The 18501-nt window shown below is 37.6% G+C and overlaps 1 protein-coding gene across 1 annotated transcript in view; it reads right to left on the bottom strand.

Annotated features, from left to right (window-relative positions):
* The window catches only part of LOC135690773 (uncharacterized), a 75336-nt gene extending 56836 nt beyond the window's left edge, over nucleotides 1–18500 (bottom strand). Inside the window, exons 1-9 of the mRNA XM_065208430.2 lie at nucleotides 18425–18500; nucleotides 16124–16196; nucleotides 15163–15330; nucleotides 13953–14305; nucleotides 12311–12470; nucleotides 10208–10480; nucleotides 9022–9405; nucleotides 6764–6883; nucleotides 6062–6625 (exon numbers count right to left, since the gene is read on the bottom strand). Coding sequence (XP_065064502.2) covers nucleotides 6062–6625; nucleotides 6764–6883; nucleotides 9022–9405; nucleotides 10208–10480; nucleotides 12311–12470; nucleotides 13953–14305; nucleotides 15163–15330; nucleotides 16124–16196; nucleotides 18425–18454 — 2125 coding nt within the window. The 5' untranslated portion in view covers nucleotides 18455–18500. The remainder of the gene's footprint in view (nucleotides 1–6061; nucleotides 6626–6763; nucleotides 6884–9021; nucleotides 9406–10207; nucleotides 10481–12310; nucleotides 12471–13952; nucleotides 14306–15162; nucleotides 15331–16123; nucleotides 16197–18424) is intronic.
* Between the last annotated feature and the right edge of the window lies 1 nt (nucleotide 18501).

An 18501-nucleotide genomic window follows, 5' to 3' on the forward strand; every position in this document is an offset into this window, starting at 1 on the left:
TCATGAAAAAAATTTGCTACTTCCGCCCCCTTCCCCCTCAAACAATGTTGATGATTTAGAGAAATATCATAAAAGAAGCGCAAAAGAAAGTGCTTCCTAAAATCCTAGTCCGTTTGATAGTAAACCAACATTGTTCCGTGGGGGAGAGGGGGATGATTGGTTTTGACCTTGGAAATTGATGTCAGTGTTCCAAGACTTTTGGCAGGCATTGTCTGAAAATTTTCTCGAAAACAGCAATCTGCGATATCAAAACATTGTGCTACCCTAGGGTTTTCGATGGTGCTGATCTCAATGCTACTAATGAAAATTCGAAATTTTCACTCTTTACCTAGTTAAAAGGGGGGGGGGGTTGGACTCTGAACGATTGATATGATAGATATCCGAGTATTGTTATTGTTACAAAAAACATTCTACTGATTTTTTCCGTCAATATCATTTAAATCATTATTGAATACAAGTATTTTGTGCAGAATTCGATCATCGGTTTAAGAAAACTATCAATTTTCAAAAGAAAAACAGTATAGTTTAGTGCTTTTGAAAAAGTGTTTTTTTGCTGAAAAGTCCCCTTATTTATGGTTTAATTGTTGATGAAAAAACAAAAAAATTCATGAGAATGTCTACAAACCATGCATGATATAAATAATTGCGAACAACATGCTGGTGAGAAACTGTTCAAATGGCTCAATTTTATCCACCATAACCCTCCCAAAACCATCTACGAATTTAATAAATTTGCTTAGGCTATGCTCCTTCGCATTCACATGTGGCAACATGGTAGCGCTCATAGACACCCCATTCCCTATTATTTTCTATCTTCCCTTGTCCCAGTAATTGGAAAATGGTTTGTGCCAATTATAATTGTTCGTTTTCCATTGTTAAAGTATGCTAGGAATTGAAAGAACGCTCCTTTCCTAATGGGCACGTGATGTAGTATGAAAATGCCTATTGCCAATGGTTACCAACGGTCTACAGCCACGGTCTACACATTTAAAATGTTCATAAAAATCGTATTTTTCAAAGAAAGTAGACGAAACCTCGTCAGTAGGTGTGCATGGCTGGTATAAAAAATATTGTAGGTTTTCAGATCGATACAAGTTGTAAAACTGAAGAAATTCAGGAAAGTGTCAACGGTCTACACTTTCTGAGAATTGAATTTGAAGTACTCTAGATCTTATTCTCCTTTTGAGTGTAGACCGTGGGATTTTCGTCATATTTTGCCGTTTTCTTCATGGAATTCATACAAAGGTTAATTTTATCTTTGAGGGGTATTATTATACACCTTTTGGGTGAATTTGGGGGCAAACACCCCCCTGACAAGTCAGAAAATTGCGAAGAAACAGCCACGGTCTACACAACGGTCTACAAGCGTTCATTTCCGAGGGTGAGAGTTGCCTTGCGGGGCCTTGTCCTTCACATCGACGCGCGCTACATTCGATGAAATAATATATTTTGTTGTGGCAAATGTCACGCAAACAAATACAGCAATCAATTAACAATGAAATAATCTGCCTTGCGCTTTATGAAGACAAAAGTAGCAGGTAGAGTCTAACTTAAAGGCCATTTTGGCAATGCAGTAACAGTAGGGAAGAGGGCTTTCTTTGTAGTGCTTCTGGACCAAGCATTTAGGAGCGCAGGAAGGCGAGTGGATGTCAGTTTTATTTCAGTTCCCTTACCAACCAACATGGAATAGTAGATCAATCAGTTGGGAACTCTGATGTGGGAAACACGGGGTTCCTTTCTACAATTTAGGTAAACACTCTGAAATTTGTCATTTGGGCACTGAATTGCACAACAAGGGCCTATATGAATGACAACTTGTAAATCCGTGATAAAAGGAGAACAACTACCCGACATAATTCTCAAATACGACCTTATCTATAATTAGAAACATGAAACAGAGGAATCGATGTCACTTTTATAAAATTGCATCCTTTCCATTTTTAGATTATTTTCTAGCTGCCACTCATATTTGTCTCCTTCATCTATCCCATTATTTCTTAGACAGCCATCTGGCTACGAGCCTTTGAAAAGATTCAAAATACAATCTTGATCTTATTTATTGGAAATCGATTTTGATTTGAGCAATTTTCACCTTAATTGAAATATGGCATTTAGTTTTAAGAGGGTAGCTTACCCCCACCCCCGAAAAGAGACAATACCCTCTTATCTCCTTATCGGTAACACGTACGATGTTGAAAATGGCAGAAATGGAATCAGCACCATCAAAAACCTATAGGAGGATATTGGTTTTGGTGGAATATTTAATAAGCTTCAAAATGAAATTCAGACAATGCCTGCCAAAAGTACTTGGAACACCCACCAATTTACGCTGCATTTGATATCTTTCATTCCTTTCATGAAAAAAATTTGCTACTTCCGCCCCCTTCCCCCTCAAACAATGTTGATGATTTAGAGAAATATCATAAAAGAAGCGCAAAAGAAAGTGCTTCCTAAAATCCTAGTCCGTTTGATAGTAAACCAACATTGTTCCGTGGGGGAGAGGGGGATGATTGGTTTTGACCTTGGAAATTGATGTCAGTGTTCCAAGACTTTTGGCAGGCATTGTCTGAAAATTTTCTCGAAAACAGCAATCTGCGATATCAAAACATTGTGCTACCCTAGGGTTTTCGATGGTGCTGATCTCAATGCTACTAATGAAAATTCGAAATTTTCACTCTTTACCTAGTTAAAAGGGGGGGGGGGTTGGACTCTGAACGATTGATATGATAGATATCCGAGTATTGTTATTGTTACAAAAAACATTCTACTGATTTTTTCCGTCAATATCATTTAAATCATTATTGAATACAAGTATTTTGTGCAGAATTCGATCATCGGTTTAAGAAAACTATCAATTTTCAAAAGAAAAACAGTATAGTTTAGTGCTTTTGAAAAAGTGTTTTTTTGCTGAAAAGTCCCCTTATTTATGGTTTAATTGTTGATGAAAAAACAAAAAAATTCATGAGAATGTCTACAAACCATGCATGATATAAATAATTGCGAACAACATGCTGGTGAGAAACTGTTCAAATGGCTCAATTTTATCCACCATAACCCTCCCAAAACCATCTACGAATTTAATAAATTTGCTTAGGCTATGCTCCTTCGCATTCACATGTGGCAACATGGTAGCGCTCATAGACACCCCATTCCCTATTATTTTCTATCTTCCCTTGTCCCAGTAATTGGAAAATGGTTTGTGCCAATTATAATTGTTCGTTTTCCATTGTTAAAGTATGCTAGGAATTGAAAGAACGCTCCTTTCCTAATGGGCACGTGATGTAGTATGAAAATGCCTATTGCCAATGGTTACCAACGGTCTACAGCCACGGTCTACACATTTAAAATGTTCATAAAAATCGTATTTTTCAAAGAAAGTAGACGAAACCTCGTCAGTAGGTGTGCATGGCTGGTATAAAAAATATTGTAGGTTTTCAGATCGATACAAGTTGTAAAACTGAAGAAATTCAGGAAAGTGTCAACAGTCTACACTTTCTGAGAATTGAATTTGAAGTACTCTAGATCTTATTCTCCTTTTGAGTGTAGACCGTGGGATTTTCGTCATATTTTGCCGTTTTCTTCATGGAATTCATACAAAGGTTAATTTTATCTTTGAGGGGTATTATTATACACCTTTTGGGTGAATTTGGGGGCAAACACCCCCCTGACAAGTCAGAAAATTGCGAAGAAACAGCCACGGTCTACACAACGGTCTACAAGCGTTCATTTCCGAGGGTGAGAGTTGCCTTGCGGGGCCTTGTCCTTCACATCGACGCGCGCTACATTCGATGAAATAATATATTTTGTTGTGGCAAATGTCACGCAAACAAATACAGCAATCAATTAACAATGAAATAATCTGCCTTGCGCTTTATGAAGACAAAAGTAGCAGGTAGAGTCTAACTTAAAGGCCATTTTGGCAATGCAGTAACAGTAGGGAAGAGGGCTTTCTTTGTAGTGCTTCTGGACCAAGCATTTAGGAGCGCAGGAAGGCGAGTGGATGTCAGTTTTATTTCAGTTCCCTTACCAACCAACATGGAATAGTAGATCAATCAGTTGGGAACTCTGATGTGGGAAACACGGGGTTCCTTTCTACAATTTAGGTAAACACTCTGAAATTTGTCATTTGGGCACTGAATTGCACAACAAGGGCCTATATGAATGACAACTTGTAAATCCGTGATAAAAGGAGAACAACTACCCGACATAATTCTCAAATACGACCTTATCTATAATTAGAAACATGAAACAGAGGAATCGATGTCACTTTTATAAAATTGCATCCTTTCCATTTTTAGATTATTTTCTAGCTGCCACTCATATTTGTCTCCTTCATCTATCCCATTATTTCTTAGACAGCCATCTGGCTACGAGCCTTTGAAAAGATTCAAAATACAATCTTGATCTTATTTATTGGAAATCGATTTTGATTTGAGCAATTTTCACCTTAATTGAAATATGGCATTTAGTTTTAAGAGGGTAGCTTACCCCCACCCCCGAAAAGAGACAATACCCTCTTATCTCCTTATCGGTAACACGTACGATGTTGAAAATGGCAGAAATGGAATCAGCACCATCAAAAACCTATAGGAGGATATTGGTTTTGGTGGAATATTTAATAAGCTTCAAAATGAAATTCAGACAATGCCTGCCAAAAGTACTTGGAACACCCACCAATTTACGCTGCATTTGATATCTTTCATTCCTTTCATGAAAAAAATTTGCTACTTCCGCCCCCTTCCCCCTCAAACAATGTTGATGATTTAGAGAAATATCATAAAAGAAGCGCAAAAGAAAGTGCTTCCTAAAATCCTAGTCCGTTTGATAGTAAACCAACATTGTTCCGTGGGGGAGAGGGGGATGATTGGTTTTGACCTTGGAAATTGATGTCAGTGTTCCAAGACTTTTGGCAGGCATTGTAGGTGTTATACATTGTCAGTAGAAGGCTCTTTCTCTGCCGTTTCTATCAAGCAGGCTACTGTGTAATCAATCCTAAACCAAGAAAACAATCTCTCTTCAATTGTTTTTTCTTGAATATATTACAAGCCACAAAAAAGCACTGATAACGGGTAGCCAAAAGCATTTAATAACGGGTAGCCATAGTAATGCAATATCTAATAATGGGTTACCAGTTTATGAAGCTTAAATTGTTTCCATTCAACATGACGAGATCGTTCGTTAAAAGTTGAATTATGCCTTAGTGTAGTTCTTCGACACTCTTACTTTTAAACTTGTTTGTTTTCCAATAGCATACTCTTGCCACCCCACACTAAAACGTCGACTAGCTATTGTCAACTGCTATGGCTTAAAAATCGAACTCAGAATAACCGTATCAGATACAAGTTTTCAACCATCATAGTTCTGGCAGAGAGAATCTTATACATAGCTCTCAACTTTTTAGAAGTCATTAGAGGGTCAGCAATGATGATGGCACAAAATGTTGTGAAAAACAATAGCAAAAAGTAGAAATTTGCCAATTTTCGGTATTTACCCATGGCGGGTTTATAAGGGTTAATGCGGGTATGACCCGGAAATCGCGTGTTGGGAGCAATGTTATACAATTTCAACTACAACTACGTTATTGGGTGTGTAGAGCTGTTCGGTGGCCTGAAGATCGAATTTAGCGTGAAACTCGAAAAAGCAACTAAGAATCGTCTTATTCCAAGGACAGCGGGGCAAATTAGGCATGGAGGTGGCTTAAATGTTTAGGGGGGTAGGGGGCTAAACATGCTAAAAACCAAGAGCCGGGCGATTTTTTGTATGGTTGTACATTTTGGAAATTATCGGGGGTCTATAGCCACCTAGCATTCCCCCTTCCCGCTTCGATGGTCCCTGTCCTGTTCTATACACAAAATTGCGTGTACGACTCTGCCTTATGCCTATACGGTAAATATGAATGGGAGCTAATTTTCAAAAACAGTAATTTTCATTATAATTTTAACTATAAATTTGCTGCTATATTAATGGGTTTGGTTAGATGGCAAAAGAAGAATTATCAGCGTGCTCTGTAGCATGGTAAAAATGTAAAATGTAAAACAATTGTAATTATCAAACAGCTTACCTGGTCTTTTATCTTTGTATTTAATATAATAATTTGGTTCCTTTTTCGTGCGTATTCGAAGAGAGCTCCCTCGTGTAGTTTTCCACTCGAAAATGATGAAGAAGTAACGTTTCCAGGTCAAATCCTTTTCGTTTTTTCCAGCTGAAAAGAAAGGTTGAACAATATCCTTGAGATTTGGTGTCTTGTAAGTCTTACTATCTTCCCAGGGCCCCGTTGACCAGGTTATAGGCCCTGTGTAGATATCTCTGCGGAAGTTTTTTGATCGGCAACTGGCCTGGTATTTCCCATCATAATTTCGTGAGTAAGCTGCGTAGATATTTGCATTCAGACTAGAAGGATTTCCAGTATCTGCTGTAAATCGTACTTTAAAGGCTCTCAGGTCATCATTGTTGAATTCATTGTCAATTTCAACGGTAAAACCCATGACAACAGCCACGTCATACGGAAATTCTTCTCTCGCTTCTCCTGTCACATCTTCAAGGTACCCTGTGTTGCAGATGTAGTTTTTGGTAACAGAAATATCGACAAAAAATCCATCATATTCCAGGTATCCGGTATCATCTCCTGCATGAATAAACGAAACATTTCATCAGAATCTGCTCTTTTATCTACGACATCCTCAATTTTTAAAATAATTATCTTCTGTTGTGTGGATGGGGTATGAATCCCGTTTGCTGCTTGCAAATGGCAAAAGAGGCCTACCTGGATCAGCCTGAAAAGATTGATCTTCACATGGCCCTGTATCTTTTGTCTCCGTACAACCAGCTGATGTTTTCCAATTTCCCAAATCATCCATGGCTGTTATTGTGAAGTCAATCTTTCCTACAAATAACCAATACAGAGTTAATGAAAGGAAGCTGAACTCTTGTTAGCTAATAAATGATGGAAAAGTGTGCCGACGTCTTCGTTTAGTATTATCGTGGCATGGCAGGAAGCGAACAGAGGTGCATAAAGTAAGAAGCAAATTAAGATGATGATTCACAAAAATAAGGAATAACTGAAATTGCATCAATTAATGTTTTCTATCAAAGTTTGAATTGAAACTGTTTATTTGCTATCACAATTTTTCTTATACCTTGGTTGAGGGAGGTGCATAATCATTTGCTTAACGCTGGCTCTATGTAGGTATTGATATAATTGCTTGAGGCAGATTTCATGGTCACCAAAAATATCACGGATGTTGTACTAGAATTATTACTAGAAAAGGGAGGCATTAAGCCATTGTTTGTAATGGAAAGTGGACCATTGGTTTTTGTTGCTTAAAACTGGTGTTTGCGAAGAACTGCTCCTTGCAAGGTAACTGGTTTTGTTCTGTCAATTCTTGTTAGTGTCAAAATTTATCTACTTTTAAATCAGATTGTATATTTTCATGCCAATGGGGTCATGGAAGTTGTGCTTTTAACCCTAACTTTGTCTAGCGTTTGGACGGTTTCCCTTAAATATTTCATTGCTTCTCGTGCATCAAAAGACCTTTAGAGCACCTTTAGCACACAGCAACCAAACTCAACGATGGTATCATTTTCCCAGGGTTAACTCGTGGTGCTGAAAGCTGAGAAGTAATATACTTCGAAGTGGCGCAATACATTTTGACCGTAGGTTTAAACTTGATAAAAGAGAATACGTAGATAAAACGTGGGAGATTTCATACAATATAAAAAATGTTTTTATCAATCCCGTTTATGAAACGTAGAAGCGTATTTATCAAAGCGTTTAATTGATTTAACTGTTCTGCTAGATGCATGCAACAAAGTAAAGCATAAGACATTTATTTTATAAAAAGATAGAGCATTATTTTTCATGAAAGCATTCATTACAATATAATACAACAAATGGAAACATTGCATATTTAAGTGCTTTTTACAGTTCAATGGGCTTCGTTTTCAAAAGTTAACCATGAAATTTGATGAGCCGCGATGTTCTCAAGAAATGTTTTTGAGCTTATATATATTCTTAATTTTTTTAGACAACACCGTATGTGAATCATCTAAGAGAAAGAAAAGAGAACAAAATTCCATTATCAGTGGCTCAGATTACCATTGGCTGGGGTAATACAGTAAGTTGAAATAACGAAGTAGTTCAAATGGTCGTCGATATATCTTTCAACTTGTTGTGCTTGCGGTATGTGCTATAAAATTTTTGCCCATTTAGGTAGATTTGGAAGATCACGTTTATTTGGATAAAGGAGCTATCGAGGGTGCACTGTTCTCCGTTGGTCCATCTATTGAGTTGGTTGGTCCTTTAAAATCCTCTGTATACCATCTGTTTCTTTCTCATCACCGCTACTACTTACCTTTATAGCTATAATGAAGGCATTCGACACAGATAAAAGTGGCTTACAGCCACTTGACCTCCATGTGTTGACCAATTGAATTACGCCCAGAGAAAAACATGTGAACAATTTCCGCCTTTCTGCCAATCGGCGAGACACTAGGATGGTTTCACGTGAGTAGTTTCGAAATTCCTTTCAAACGCGCGTGCTCTGATCGAGTTATTTTTGGATTCGCTGTACTTATGCATGTCAAATGCCTTTAATTTTCATTGGCATATCCATTAATTTTAATATCTAGCTTATTACATTGGAATCGTTTGCAAGTTGTTGAATTCTAAACTTGAATTAAGCAACGCTGAAAATTGAACCGACGCTGCAAGCAACAGGAAGAAAGCTGCAAAGTTTGCTTTAAAGAGATTTGTGATCACAATTGTGTCAGACCGTTGGCATTTAAGGTACTAGCTCATGATAAAAGGAGAGGGTGTACCCAAATGCGCTGAGTCATCATTAAAGTTGCCTCGTACTGATTAATGACAATCTATAGAAAAGGCGTACTGATTAATGACAATCTATAGAGAAGGCCTGTTTACCATGATTCAATGCTTATAATGACCGCTCGGCAGACTCAAACTGCAATACTGTCAACCGTTCAAATGAAGAGATATATGAAAGGTAAGTTGATTATGCTTACTTTCATTATAAACATTCTTGATGTCGTCACTTGATAAAATGTAGTCCCACAAGCGAATTTCTCTAAGTTCCAGAAGTCTCCATACTTGAAAACTTGATGACACACCCGATCTTGAATCAATTATTCCAACATCAGTCCTCGTATGGTTTCCATTTACGTACAATGTCAAATTCGTTTTGTCCCAGACCGCAGCGACATGCATCCATTTTGCCTCTGAGTTACAGCTCGAGCTTGAAGAGCAATCTGACATGGTGATTCCAGCCTCCCAGGTTTTATCGCCCGAATGAATACTGAATTTTAAGACACCGTTCATTTGCCATGAAACTGAGAATCCTTTTGACGAAGCATCTGAGGTGCTCATGACAGTTCCATAAGCAGCTGTCCCTTCGAAGCAAAAAGGAAATTAGCTCATTTCAAAGGATTAGCGTGTGAAAGTGCAAGGATGCTACGGCAAGGGTTCTGCTACAGCAAGAGTGCTGCTACAGCAAGGGTGCTGCTACAGCAAGAGTGCTGCTACAGCAAGGGTGCTGCTACAGCAAGAGTGCTGCTACAGCAAGGGTGCTGCTTCAGCAAGGGTGCTGCTACAGCAAGGGTGCTGCTACAGCAAGGGTGCTGCTACAGCAAGGGTGCTGCTACAGCAAGGGTGCTGCTACAGCAAGGGTGCTGCTACAGCAAGGGTGCTGCTACAGCAAGGGTGCTGCTACAGCAAGGGTGCTGCTACAGCAAGAGTGCTGCCACAGCAAAGGTGCTGCTACAGCAAGGGTGCTGCTACAGCAAGGGTGCTACTACAGCAAGAGTGCTGCCACAGCAAAGGTGCTGCTACAGCAAGAGTGCTGCTACAGCAAGGGTGCTGCTACAGCAAGGGTGCTGCCACAGCAAGGGTGCTGCTACAGCAAGGGTGCTGCCACAGCAAGAGTGCTGCTACAGCAAGGGTGCTGCTACAGCAAGGGTGCTGCTACAGTAAGGGTGCTGCTACAGCAAGGGTGCTGCCACAGCAAGGGTGCTGCAACAGCAAGGGTGCATAAGCAAGGGTGCATAAGCAAGGGTGTTGCGATTGTTAAAGGGCAACAATTTAGTTTCACGCAGGCTATAGCTAGCTATAGCATGCGTGCAAGTCGTCACTTGTGATTTTCAATTATGTAGCTTGTGTATTTAGCTAATGTAAAAGTGTCACGAGCATACTTACTCTGCATCCAAAAGCAACTGCTCAGTCCAAACACACATGTTCTTGGCTCAAAGGGGCATGTGTTGGCGTTACCAGTAAATAACACGTTAGCAGTAGGCGATGCTCCAGGGCTGGCTATTGACCTCAAGTCATCAAGATATGTAAAGCTTGTCGATGAGCCAGAATGTGGGACAATGTCGGTCACTAGAACAAGCTTTCCGCGCTCGTCTGGAATTTCAGCGTTCGTATTACCACTTCGATGCATGATCTTATCCATAGGCCAATAATTGTCACCTAAAACGGTTTCAGAATAAAAATATATTCTTCGTATTTATAACTTTTTTAGTTGATAGAACCATAGGTGGTAGATTGAGTTGTTTTGGTTAGCTTTTTACTAGCGATTCTGTACAAGAAAAGATGATCTATAAAGACAATTCCATTTCTGATAAGTTTGTAGATTTAATTTTCGAATCTTTAATTTTGCACGCATGAGCAGAAAGAACACGATAAAATGTCTCTAAATTTTCAAAACAGGTAAAGTTGAATCTGTTGCATATTTTATGTCAAATGGCCATTTGAAGTTTCGCTATACTTTTTTTTATAAGAACAATTTTAAAAAAACACGAGCATCAAAACTGGTCAAAAGTTTAGAACAAATTAAGAACAAGGTGAGGCTGAGCTTCTGCAAAATGCAATTTTGAACCACGTTTTTTCTCAAAATTGAGGATTTTCAGCGATGTGTGAGTGCTTTTTCGGTGAATATTCAAATTTGTCACCAAATTAAGGCTGTCTCACTCACCCTGTTGGCAAATGAGGCGTGAACACCTCCTTAGAGCGAAAAAGCTAGTAATAGCACTGCTTAGACCCATCTTAATTTAAGAACAAATTAAGAACAATCCAGCCTCAGATTTTCGAAAAAATTAAAAACAGTCAGCCTGAACTCAAATTTACTTGTTCTTATAAAAAAAAGAGTGTAATGGATAACTGTTAATTTTGCTTGATTCAAAGAGAAGCTGATTCAAGGCCCCTAATTTCGAAAATTCCACGACTGCTATAAAAGGCTGAATGTGCAAACTATCTTTGTGAATGGCATTAACAAAAGCAACGGTAGACCGACATTTTGTAACTTCTTTAAAAAAAATCACCTAAGATTACCAAAAGTAATAATTTTGCCGATACAAGCAGTAAGAACTACCGAAAAAATTTACTGTTTTAAAGCGTAAAGATTTGGAAAAACACACGTTGCAAATTTAAGAGAGTGCTACTAAAAGATATTTCAACAAAAACTGCGAATAATGGCTCCTTGAAAGCTATATACAAAGTATAGCACTCTAAATTCCTAATAAAAATCCATTGTTCTATCTTACTATACATTAAAAACAAATATTGTGTCGTCTTTGTCCTTTATACTTTCTTGCCGTTCAATGATTCTAATAATTCAAATGCTAATAAACTTCAATAACATCTTAAATTGTAAACTGATGCAGAACACTCATGTCCTAAACACAAAAAAGAACCTGAACAGATTCTTGTACACTGCAGTGTCCAATAGGCAAGTCTAAGGGTCCTACACGACATTATCGTTAATTATAAAGATTTTATAAATATGATATTCTAATATTTCTTCTAAGTGATATTTTGTCATTATTGTTGTGGAATCCATGAAACTTAAATCTAAATTACATGCATGTAAGAATCAAAACCAATGTTTAGTGCTTTGATAGGAGAAAACCTATACTCATGTATGTGGCTAAGATACATTCAATCTAAAACAGAAAATGGTTTTCGCATTTGTTTTAAAATTATTAATCTTCAGAAATGTATTTTGTGACGTCATTACAATGTCACTCTGAAAGGTTCCCGAAAATAATTTTAGCCTAGGGCCCCGTAGAGCCTCAATTCGGTCCTGGCTGGAGCCCTGCTGCCAATCCCTCAAAGGTATCATTGTTCTGCCTTGAAGTAGGACGGGCTCATGGTGATGTGCACCTTCATCGTTTTAACACATTAAACTTTGATACAAGTTCATCCAAACCCTAAAATTTATCACTCCGAAAATTCGTCCGTTTCCTGGCACGCACTAAACTGCTGTCCCTTTTTAGGCTTGATGAAAAACCTCACACAAACCTTCCATGTAATCGAGACCTCCAAACTCCATTCTCCACAGTGGCTTGAACTCCATTTTGTAATTCTTTGCTATGACTTTTACAGAAAAGGCCAGAAAAGGCTTGAGGATATGACGGCAGGTCTGCGACTTAGCTCCAAAAATTTGTTCACAATTTAGTTCCTGTTAAAAAAGGTTAAGATGTTGAAGTTAATGCTAACGGCAAAATAAACTTAGAACATTATTTTAGACAAAATAAACTAAAGGCGACGGCACCAGTCAACAGGGTTAAGGAGACACTAGAAGACAAATGAAAGTGCAAAAAAAGACAAGGATCGAGCCCTGAAGCCTTCTTATTTTGATTGTCTTAGCAAAACTTTTTCTTTTGAAAGAAGAACCATTATTAACTCTTTCTTAACTTTTTTGATCTTATTTTAGAGATAAATTAATTGCTTCGATCTTCAATTATCAAACTTTAAATACACTCTTTTTTATCAGAACTATTAATTTCAATTTCAGGTTGACTGTTCTTAATTTTTTCGAAAATCTGAGGCCGGGTTGATCTTAATTTATTCTTAAATTAAGAGGGTGCAAGCAGTGCGATTGCAGGCTATTTCGCTCTAAGGAGGTGTTCAGGCCTCATTTGCCAACAAAATGAATGAGACAACCTTCATTTGCCGATAAGTTTGTATATTTACCAAAGAAGCAATCACACATGGCTAAAAACCCTCGTTATTGAGACAAAACGTTGTTAAAATTGCATTTTACAATAGCTCAGCCTAAGCTTGTTCTTAATTTGTTCTTAACTTTTGATCAATTTTGAGGCTCGTGTTCTTATAGAATTGATTTTATAAAAAAAGAGTGTAATCCCTGCACTTTCCATCAAATATTTAATGAATTAAATAAATAATCACCACTACATAAAACCTTCATACTTACAGTAATTTAAGTTGCATATAGTGATAATAAATAGAATTAATGAAATTAAATCAGGTTTGTTCCTTGACCTGGCAAGGGTAAATTGGGATGACAAAGGAGTTCGTCCAGCATAAGAGTATTTCTCTATGTATTCAGAATACGAAGCTCTATTCATTTGAAAAGTTTGATCAATGGTGTTAGCGTGATCTTACTGGATATCCCGGAGAATACCTGTTATATGACTCGCATCTAGTTGCCTAACGCTGACTTACAAATTATGGAACGCTGTAAATTACCATGGACTGAAAAGCACCCAATCCGAATTAGCATCTACACTTAGGAAAAATATTTTGGTAATATCGGCCATGTCCTTATTTTCTACATTTTTATCGACTTTTCACCGCAAGCATTCCATTGGAGTCCGTCGAGCAGCCTGCTACCGTGGCCTCCCTTTATTTACATATGCAAATTTTTGCAATTAATATGTCTCTTTTGAAAAGACTAATAGTATGATAGCGGTAGCCTAGTGCGTCTTTCCTGTTATCTTTTTCTACAATCGCGCTTGAATAACGCTAAGTTCTTATAGTGTGATCTTTATGCGACTGATAAATATTTGACCGTGCCCAGGACACGAATAAGCGCCATGTCCAAATGAGGGCCCATCCTGACAGCATACAAATTTAATAAGCGCCAAAGTTGCTAAATCGGTGATTTGTGTCAATATAATCATATGATAGATCTTCACACCTCAGGCTGCGCTGATCCGTAGTTCTTCCATTGCGTGTCGTTGTAAATAATATAGAACGTCTGATCATAATCATCCGAGCTCCATCGCGTGTCGGATATAAGAAAGTAAGAAATTTTCTTCATTCTTGTGAAAGTAACCATGAAGTAGATTGGTTCGTCCTGCAATGTTGGCAAGGTTTCAGAAGCAAGTGTTGTAGTAACTGATCCCAAGTAAGAATCATCCGGCTTCCAGCCGTCCTGTCCGAAAAGTCGAGCCTTTGTCAGTGCCATTTTGTCTGCATTGTTAGGCCCACTCAGTTGGCTGGCTCGAATTCTGCCACTCTGCATACCGAGAGGATGGGCAAATCCTGCATCTGGTGGGATTTAAAACAAAATTTACACACATCAATAAAAAGAAACAAAGACAAACCTACATATTCAAGAAGTTTGATCAAAACAACGGATCTTAAAGCAACAAGACGCAAGAGGAACAAATGAATCAACCGATATCTTGTACACCTTTGGTCATACAATGCTTTAACCAAGAAAACGATAGTTTATCCTTTTGCTTTGGTGGACGTCTCGTTTGCTTTTTGCAATAGTGAATCGTTCCTCATTCATAGCACAATGACAGAAACATTGCGAATAACTCTGTAGATGTTGTCATGCCAATAGATTAGATGCGGCATAGACTTGAAGCACTTTTTCATTCGACAGTTGGCTCAAGCGACAACCATTAAGATTTATACTTCGAGCAATCATTTGGCTTTTAAGTGAAACTATTTATAAAAAACCAATAAATCAGTTTCTGAGATATGAAAAGAGGCTTTTTTTATCCATTACCTAGCCGAAATTGACACGATTGCCTTTCTTTTTCTCAATTTAAAAGTTTAGAGTCTTTTTTTGGAGGGAGGTCTTTGCTGTAGTATTATGTTTGAATGGGAGATGTTATCAGATTGCGGCGTTCTTAAAAAATTGATAATTTCACTGAGAGCATAAAATACAAGAGTTTTACAAAAAAATAACAAACTTAGAGAAGCATATTATGATCCCAGCACTTTCACTGGGCAAGCAATTAATTTGATTTCAGCCTGAGCATTATATCAAACCAACTTTTGTTACGTTTTTTGAAAAAATATATTTACTATCATAGAGAAATTTTTTTATCATCATAGCTGGCTCAATAACATGGCCTAAATTTTATTTAAAGTTGGAAAATGTATTTATCTACCTGGCATTATATTCATTGGACAGTTGTACGTTAGGTCGGTTTGTCCTTTCAACTGACAAAAACCACTTTGCAAAATACGCTCCACATAGCATGACCGGCGGTTTCTATAATCGTGATGAAAGACCTCTTTGCAGCAACCTTTTTCTCCCATCCGTACTATACAGTCATCTAAAAGAAATTTGATTTCATCGATCACATAACGTTGAAAAGTGAAAAAGTGATAATCAAACAACTGGCTTAAAAAGGCACTATCGTCTAAAAGGTTTATCACAGGTTGCATGGTTTATGATTTGAACCATAAACTCTAATACACGTTGGCATTTGGCATCCCAATTCCTTCACCAAATAGGATAAGCAATTTCGAGTAAGGGCAAGTAGAAATATTGACCTGCTCTAAACAGTGTCACCTACAGGTACTTAAACTAAACATTGTTTTTACGTGATGTTTTTGCGTTGAAGCAAAGGCAACATCTTGAGGCACATTATCATGCAGTTTCTAAAAATTTGATTTTAGCCAACTAGAGCGTGCATCTATATCGACCTCAGGTTGAGAAAAATGAAATCAAAGTAACATGAGGCAGGTCACCTGTCATAGAAGGTGTGAGAACGTCTCTTCTTTCAGGAATTTGTCTTGGCTGTTTAAGAAATTTCTGCCTCAAATCTTTTTCAATTGGTTTCTTTTTTTAATATTTATTACATTTGAAGTCGAATTTGCTATGTATCTAAATCGAATTATACTTGTCGGTGTATCTTCATCAAGGGAAAAAGCCAACGTTTGAGTCTCGGTTCCAGAGCAAAAGTGTATATTGTGACGAGCATATCGTGACTACCGATGTTTCTATTGTTTTTAATACCGTTCTTCTGTCCAAACGCCTCTTAAACGAAAAGAGTGCACTCATTCTTCGCACTTTCCTGCAACCCTAGCAAAAAACAGCTGATTAAGAAGCTCGAAAGACATTACCATAAAATCTGTTTACGTCCAATGCCAAGCAGCAGCAAGGTGACACGTGTATCACAGCCAGGAAAATGAGAATCTGAAAAGAATGAATAGCGGACTTAAAAGAAAGAAATATTGACCTTAGATACCCAACAGTAGCCTGGGTGTAAGTACCAAAGTCTCTAAGTAGCTTTTTGTGATGTTTTAAATCTGGAGCTGCATCTCAATCTCTTCAGCACGTCAAATTACGCAAGAAAACAAAGTTTCATTAGTACAACTTGCATAGCGATAAGGTTATACTGCGATACCCAACAGTAGCCTGGGTGCAAGTACCAAAGTCTCTAAGTAGCTTTTTGTGATGTTTTAAATCTGGAGCTGCACCTCAAACTATTCAGTACGTCAAATTACGCAAGGAAACCAAGTTTCAGTTGTTAGACTTCAGAAAAGTAGGTTTTTTAACAAAACGAACGTTTCAACGGCCATAAATTTTGCTTATAGGTAAGATGACTTCTTGCCTAACAGGTATTTTTACTCAGTTTTGCAAGCTCTTTCTGATGAAATCATCAGATGTGAAAAATTCGAGGGTCACAATTTTGCTAACAGTGCATTTTTCAAACATTCTGAAACATGACATCTGGAAATTTTCGGGAATGTTCCCAAGGTTCAAAGTGATGGATGGCCTTTACGTTTGATTATTCAAGTTTTAAAAATTGCTGTTAGGCAGTTTCTTGTGTACTGTGTATGGCTATAGACTAAATTACGGCCCCTTAAATTAATCCCTGCTGCTCACCCTGAAGCAATTTGTATTCCAGTGCAACATAGACATGCTTAAATGACCTTCATTTTATCTGCTATTATTCATACTGTTTGAATACTATTATAACCGGCGTAAAAAAGAGTATTTACCTTAGTTACTATTTACCGTCGTGACACCGGGTCACCTTTCTAATCACACGTCTGACCACTGCATTGAAGGTTCATATAAAGGTAATAAATCTCAACAGGTTTCCAAATTAAATGTTAATAGGCAGCCAAATAATTTCCTGTTACATAAGATAAGCAATACTCTATGTTAAAAGTAGCTTCATGCATGGCTTCAGACAACAAGAGCCTGCTTGCTTGTCCGTTTCCAAATCAGCTCAAAAGTGCAGAATCAGTTTAAGCCGTTGCAACTCGACTGTGATAGAGCAAATGAAGAAACTCAGTCTTGCTAATGAATTACTATTCTTTTAGCCTGGTTCTTACATTTTAGAACAAATACCAAATATGTAAAACCTGTCTTAAGCCAACTTTATTGTGAATGTTTCAATTTTGCTTCTTTTTAGCTCCCTACTGTCGACCAGTCTCTGTTCGATGTTATTACAGTATTCCCTCCAATTAACGGACACTCTAAAAGACGGACACCTCCGATTAGCGGACAAATTATTTTCCCCGATGGTTTTCTGGTCAAAGTCTCATAAAAAACTTTCTAAAAAGTGGACACTTAATTAGCAGACACTCTAATTAACGGACAATATTTTTACACAAAAAAGTCAATTTGGCTTTTATTTTCTTTCCCATTTGCGGACAGTACAAAAAAGTTAGGAGACAGCGAGCAAAAAACTGCGGTGAATGAATATTTGTTGAAATATATATGTCATCTCAATCCTAGTTTCATGAAACAAATTTTCGTTCTGAAAGATGTACCTTACCACCTTCGAAGCTGCATAAATATTTTGCACCGAAACCAAAAACAACAGGGTATGTTATTGAAAGTGCATGTTTTCTTGGATCTAGGATATGGCATCTTCTATAAAAGAGTCCCAGACACTAAACAGCTTCAAATTTGGCGTCCTTTGCATAACAAACGAAGGCGCGTTGGCAATCAAAGCTAGTTTTTATAGGACAACAGAAAAAGTTGCTTATTCTGAAGTATCCACAGAAATGAAAATGACCAGAATATTATAATTGTATAATTGATCAAATACAATATAAAATGTCTTGTTTCTTGTGACTAATATTTTGCGAGACAGCTGGAACATTCAACTGCATTTTTGCAATAGTCACTTAAGACCAGGGACTGGCAAGCTTATTTTGAGAATGCAATTAATAAGTTGTGTGAATGAAGAAAAGGCCACTGTAGCAGGCTGCTCGACGGGCCCCAAGGAGTTCTTGTGGCGAAAAGTCGATAAAAATGTAGCAAATATGAAACACCGCAATACGCCGAGAATAAACAACAATAAAAACACGTAAATCAGTAAAGGCTATACAAATTAATAAGTTGCCCAAGATACATGTATGTTTTATATTAACAACAAGTATTGATTTAAACCAAATTTGACATACCTCAAGTATGACCATCTTAATATTTCCCATCTTTTTCGTCTGCTACAAAAACGTTGTTGAGTATGCTTTCAACGTTC

This window comes from Rhopilema esculentum, chromosome 4, assembly GCF_057945365.1.
Source record: "Rhopilema esculentum isolate cy_ngs chromosome 4, ASM5794536v1, whole genome shotgun sequence".
NCBI classification, from domain to species: Eukaryota; Metazoa; Cnidaria; class Scyphozoa; order Rhizostomeae; family Rhizostomatidae; genus Rhopilema; species Rhopilema esculentum.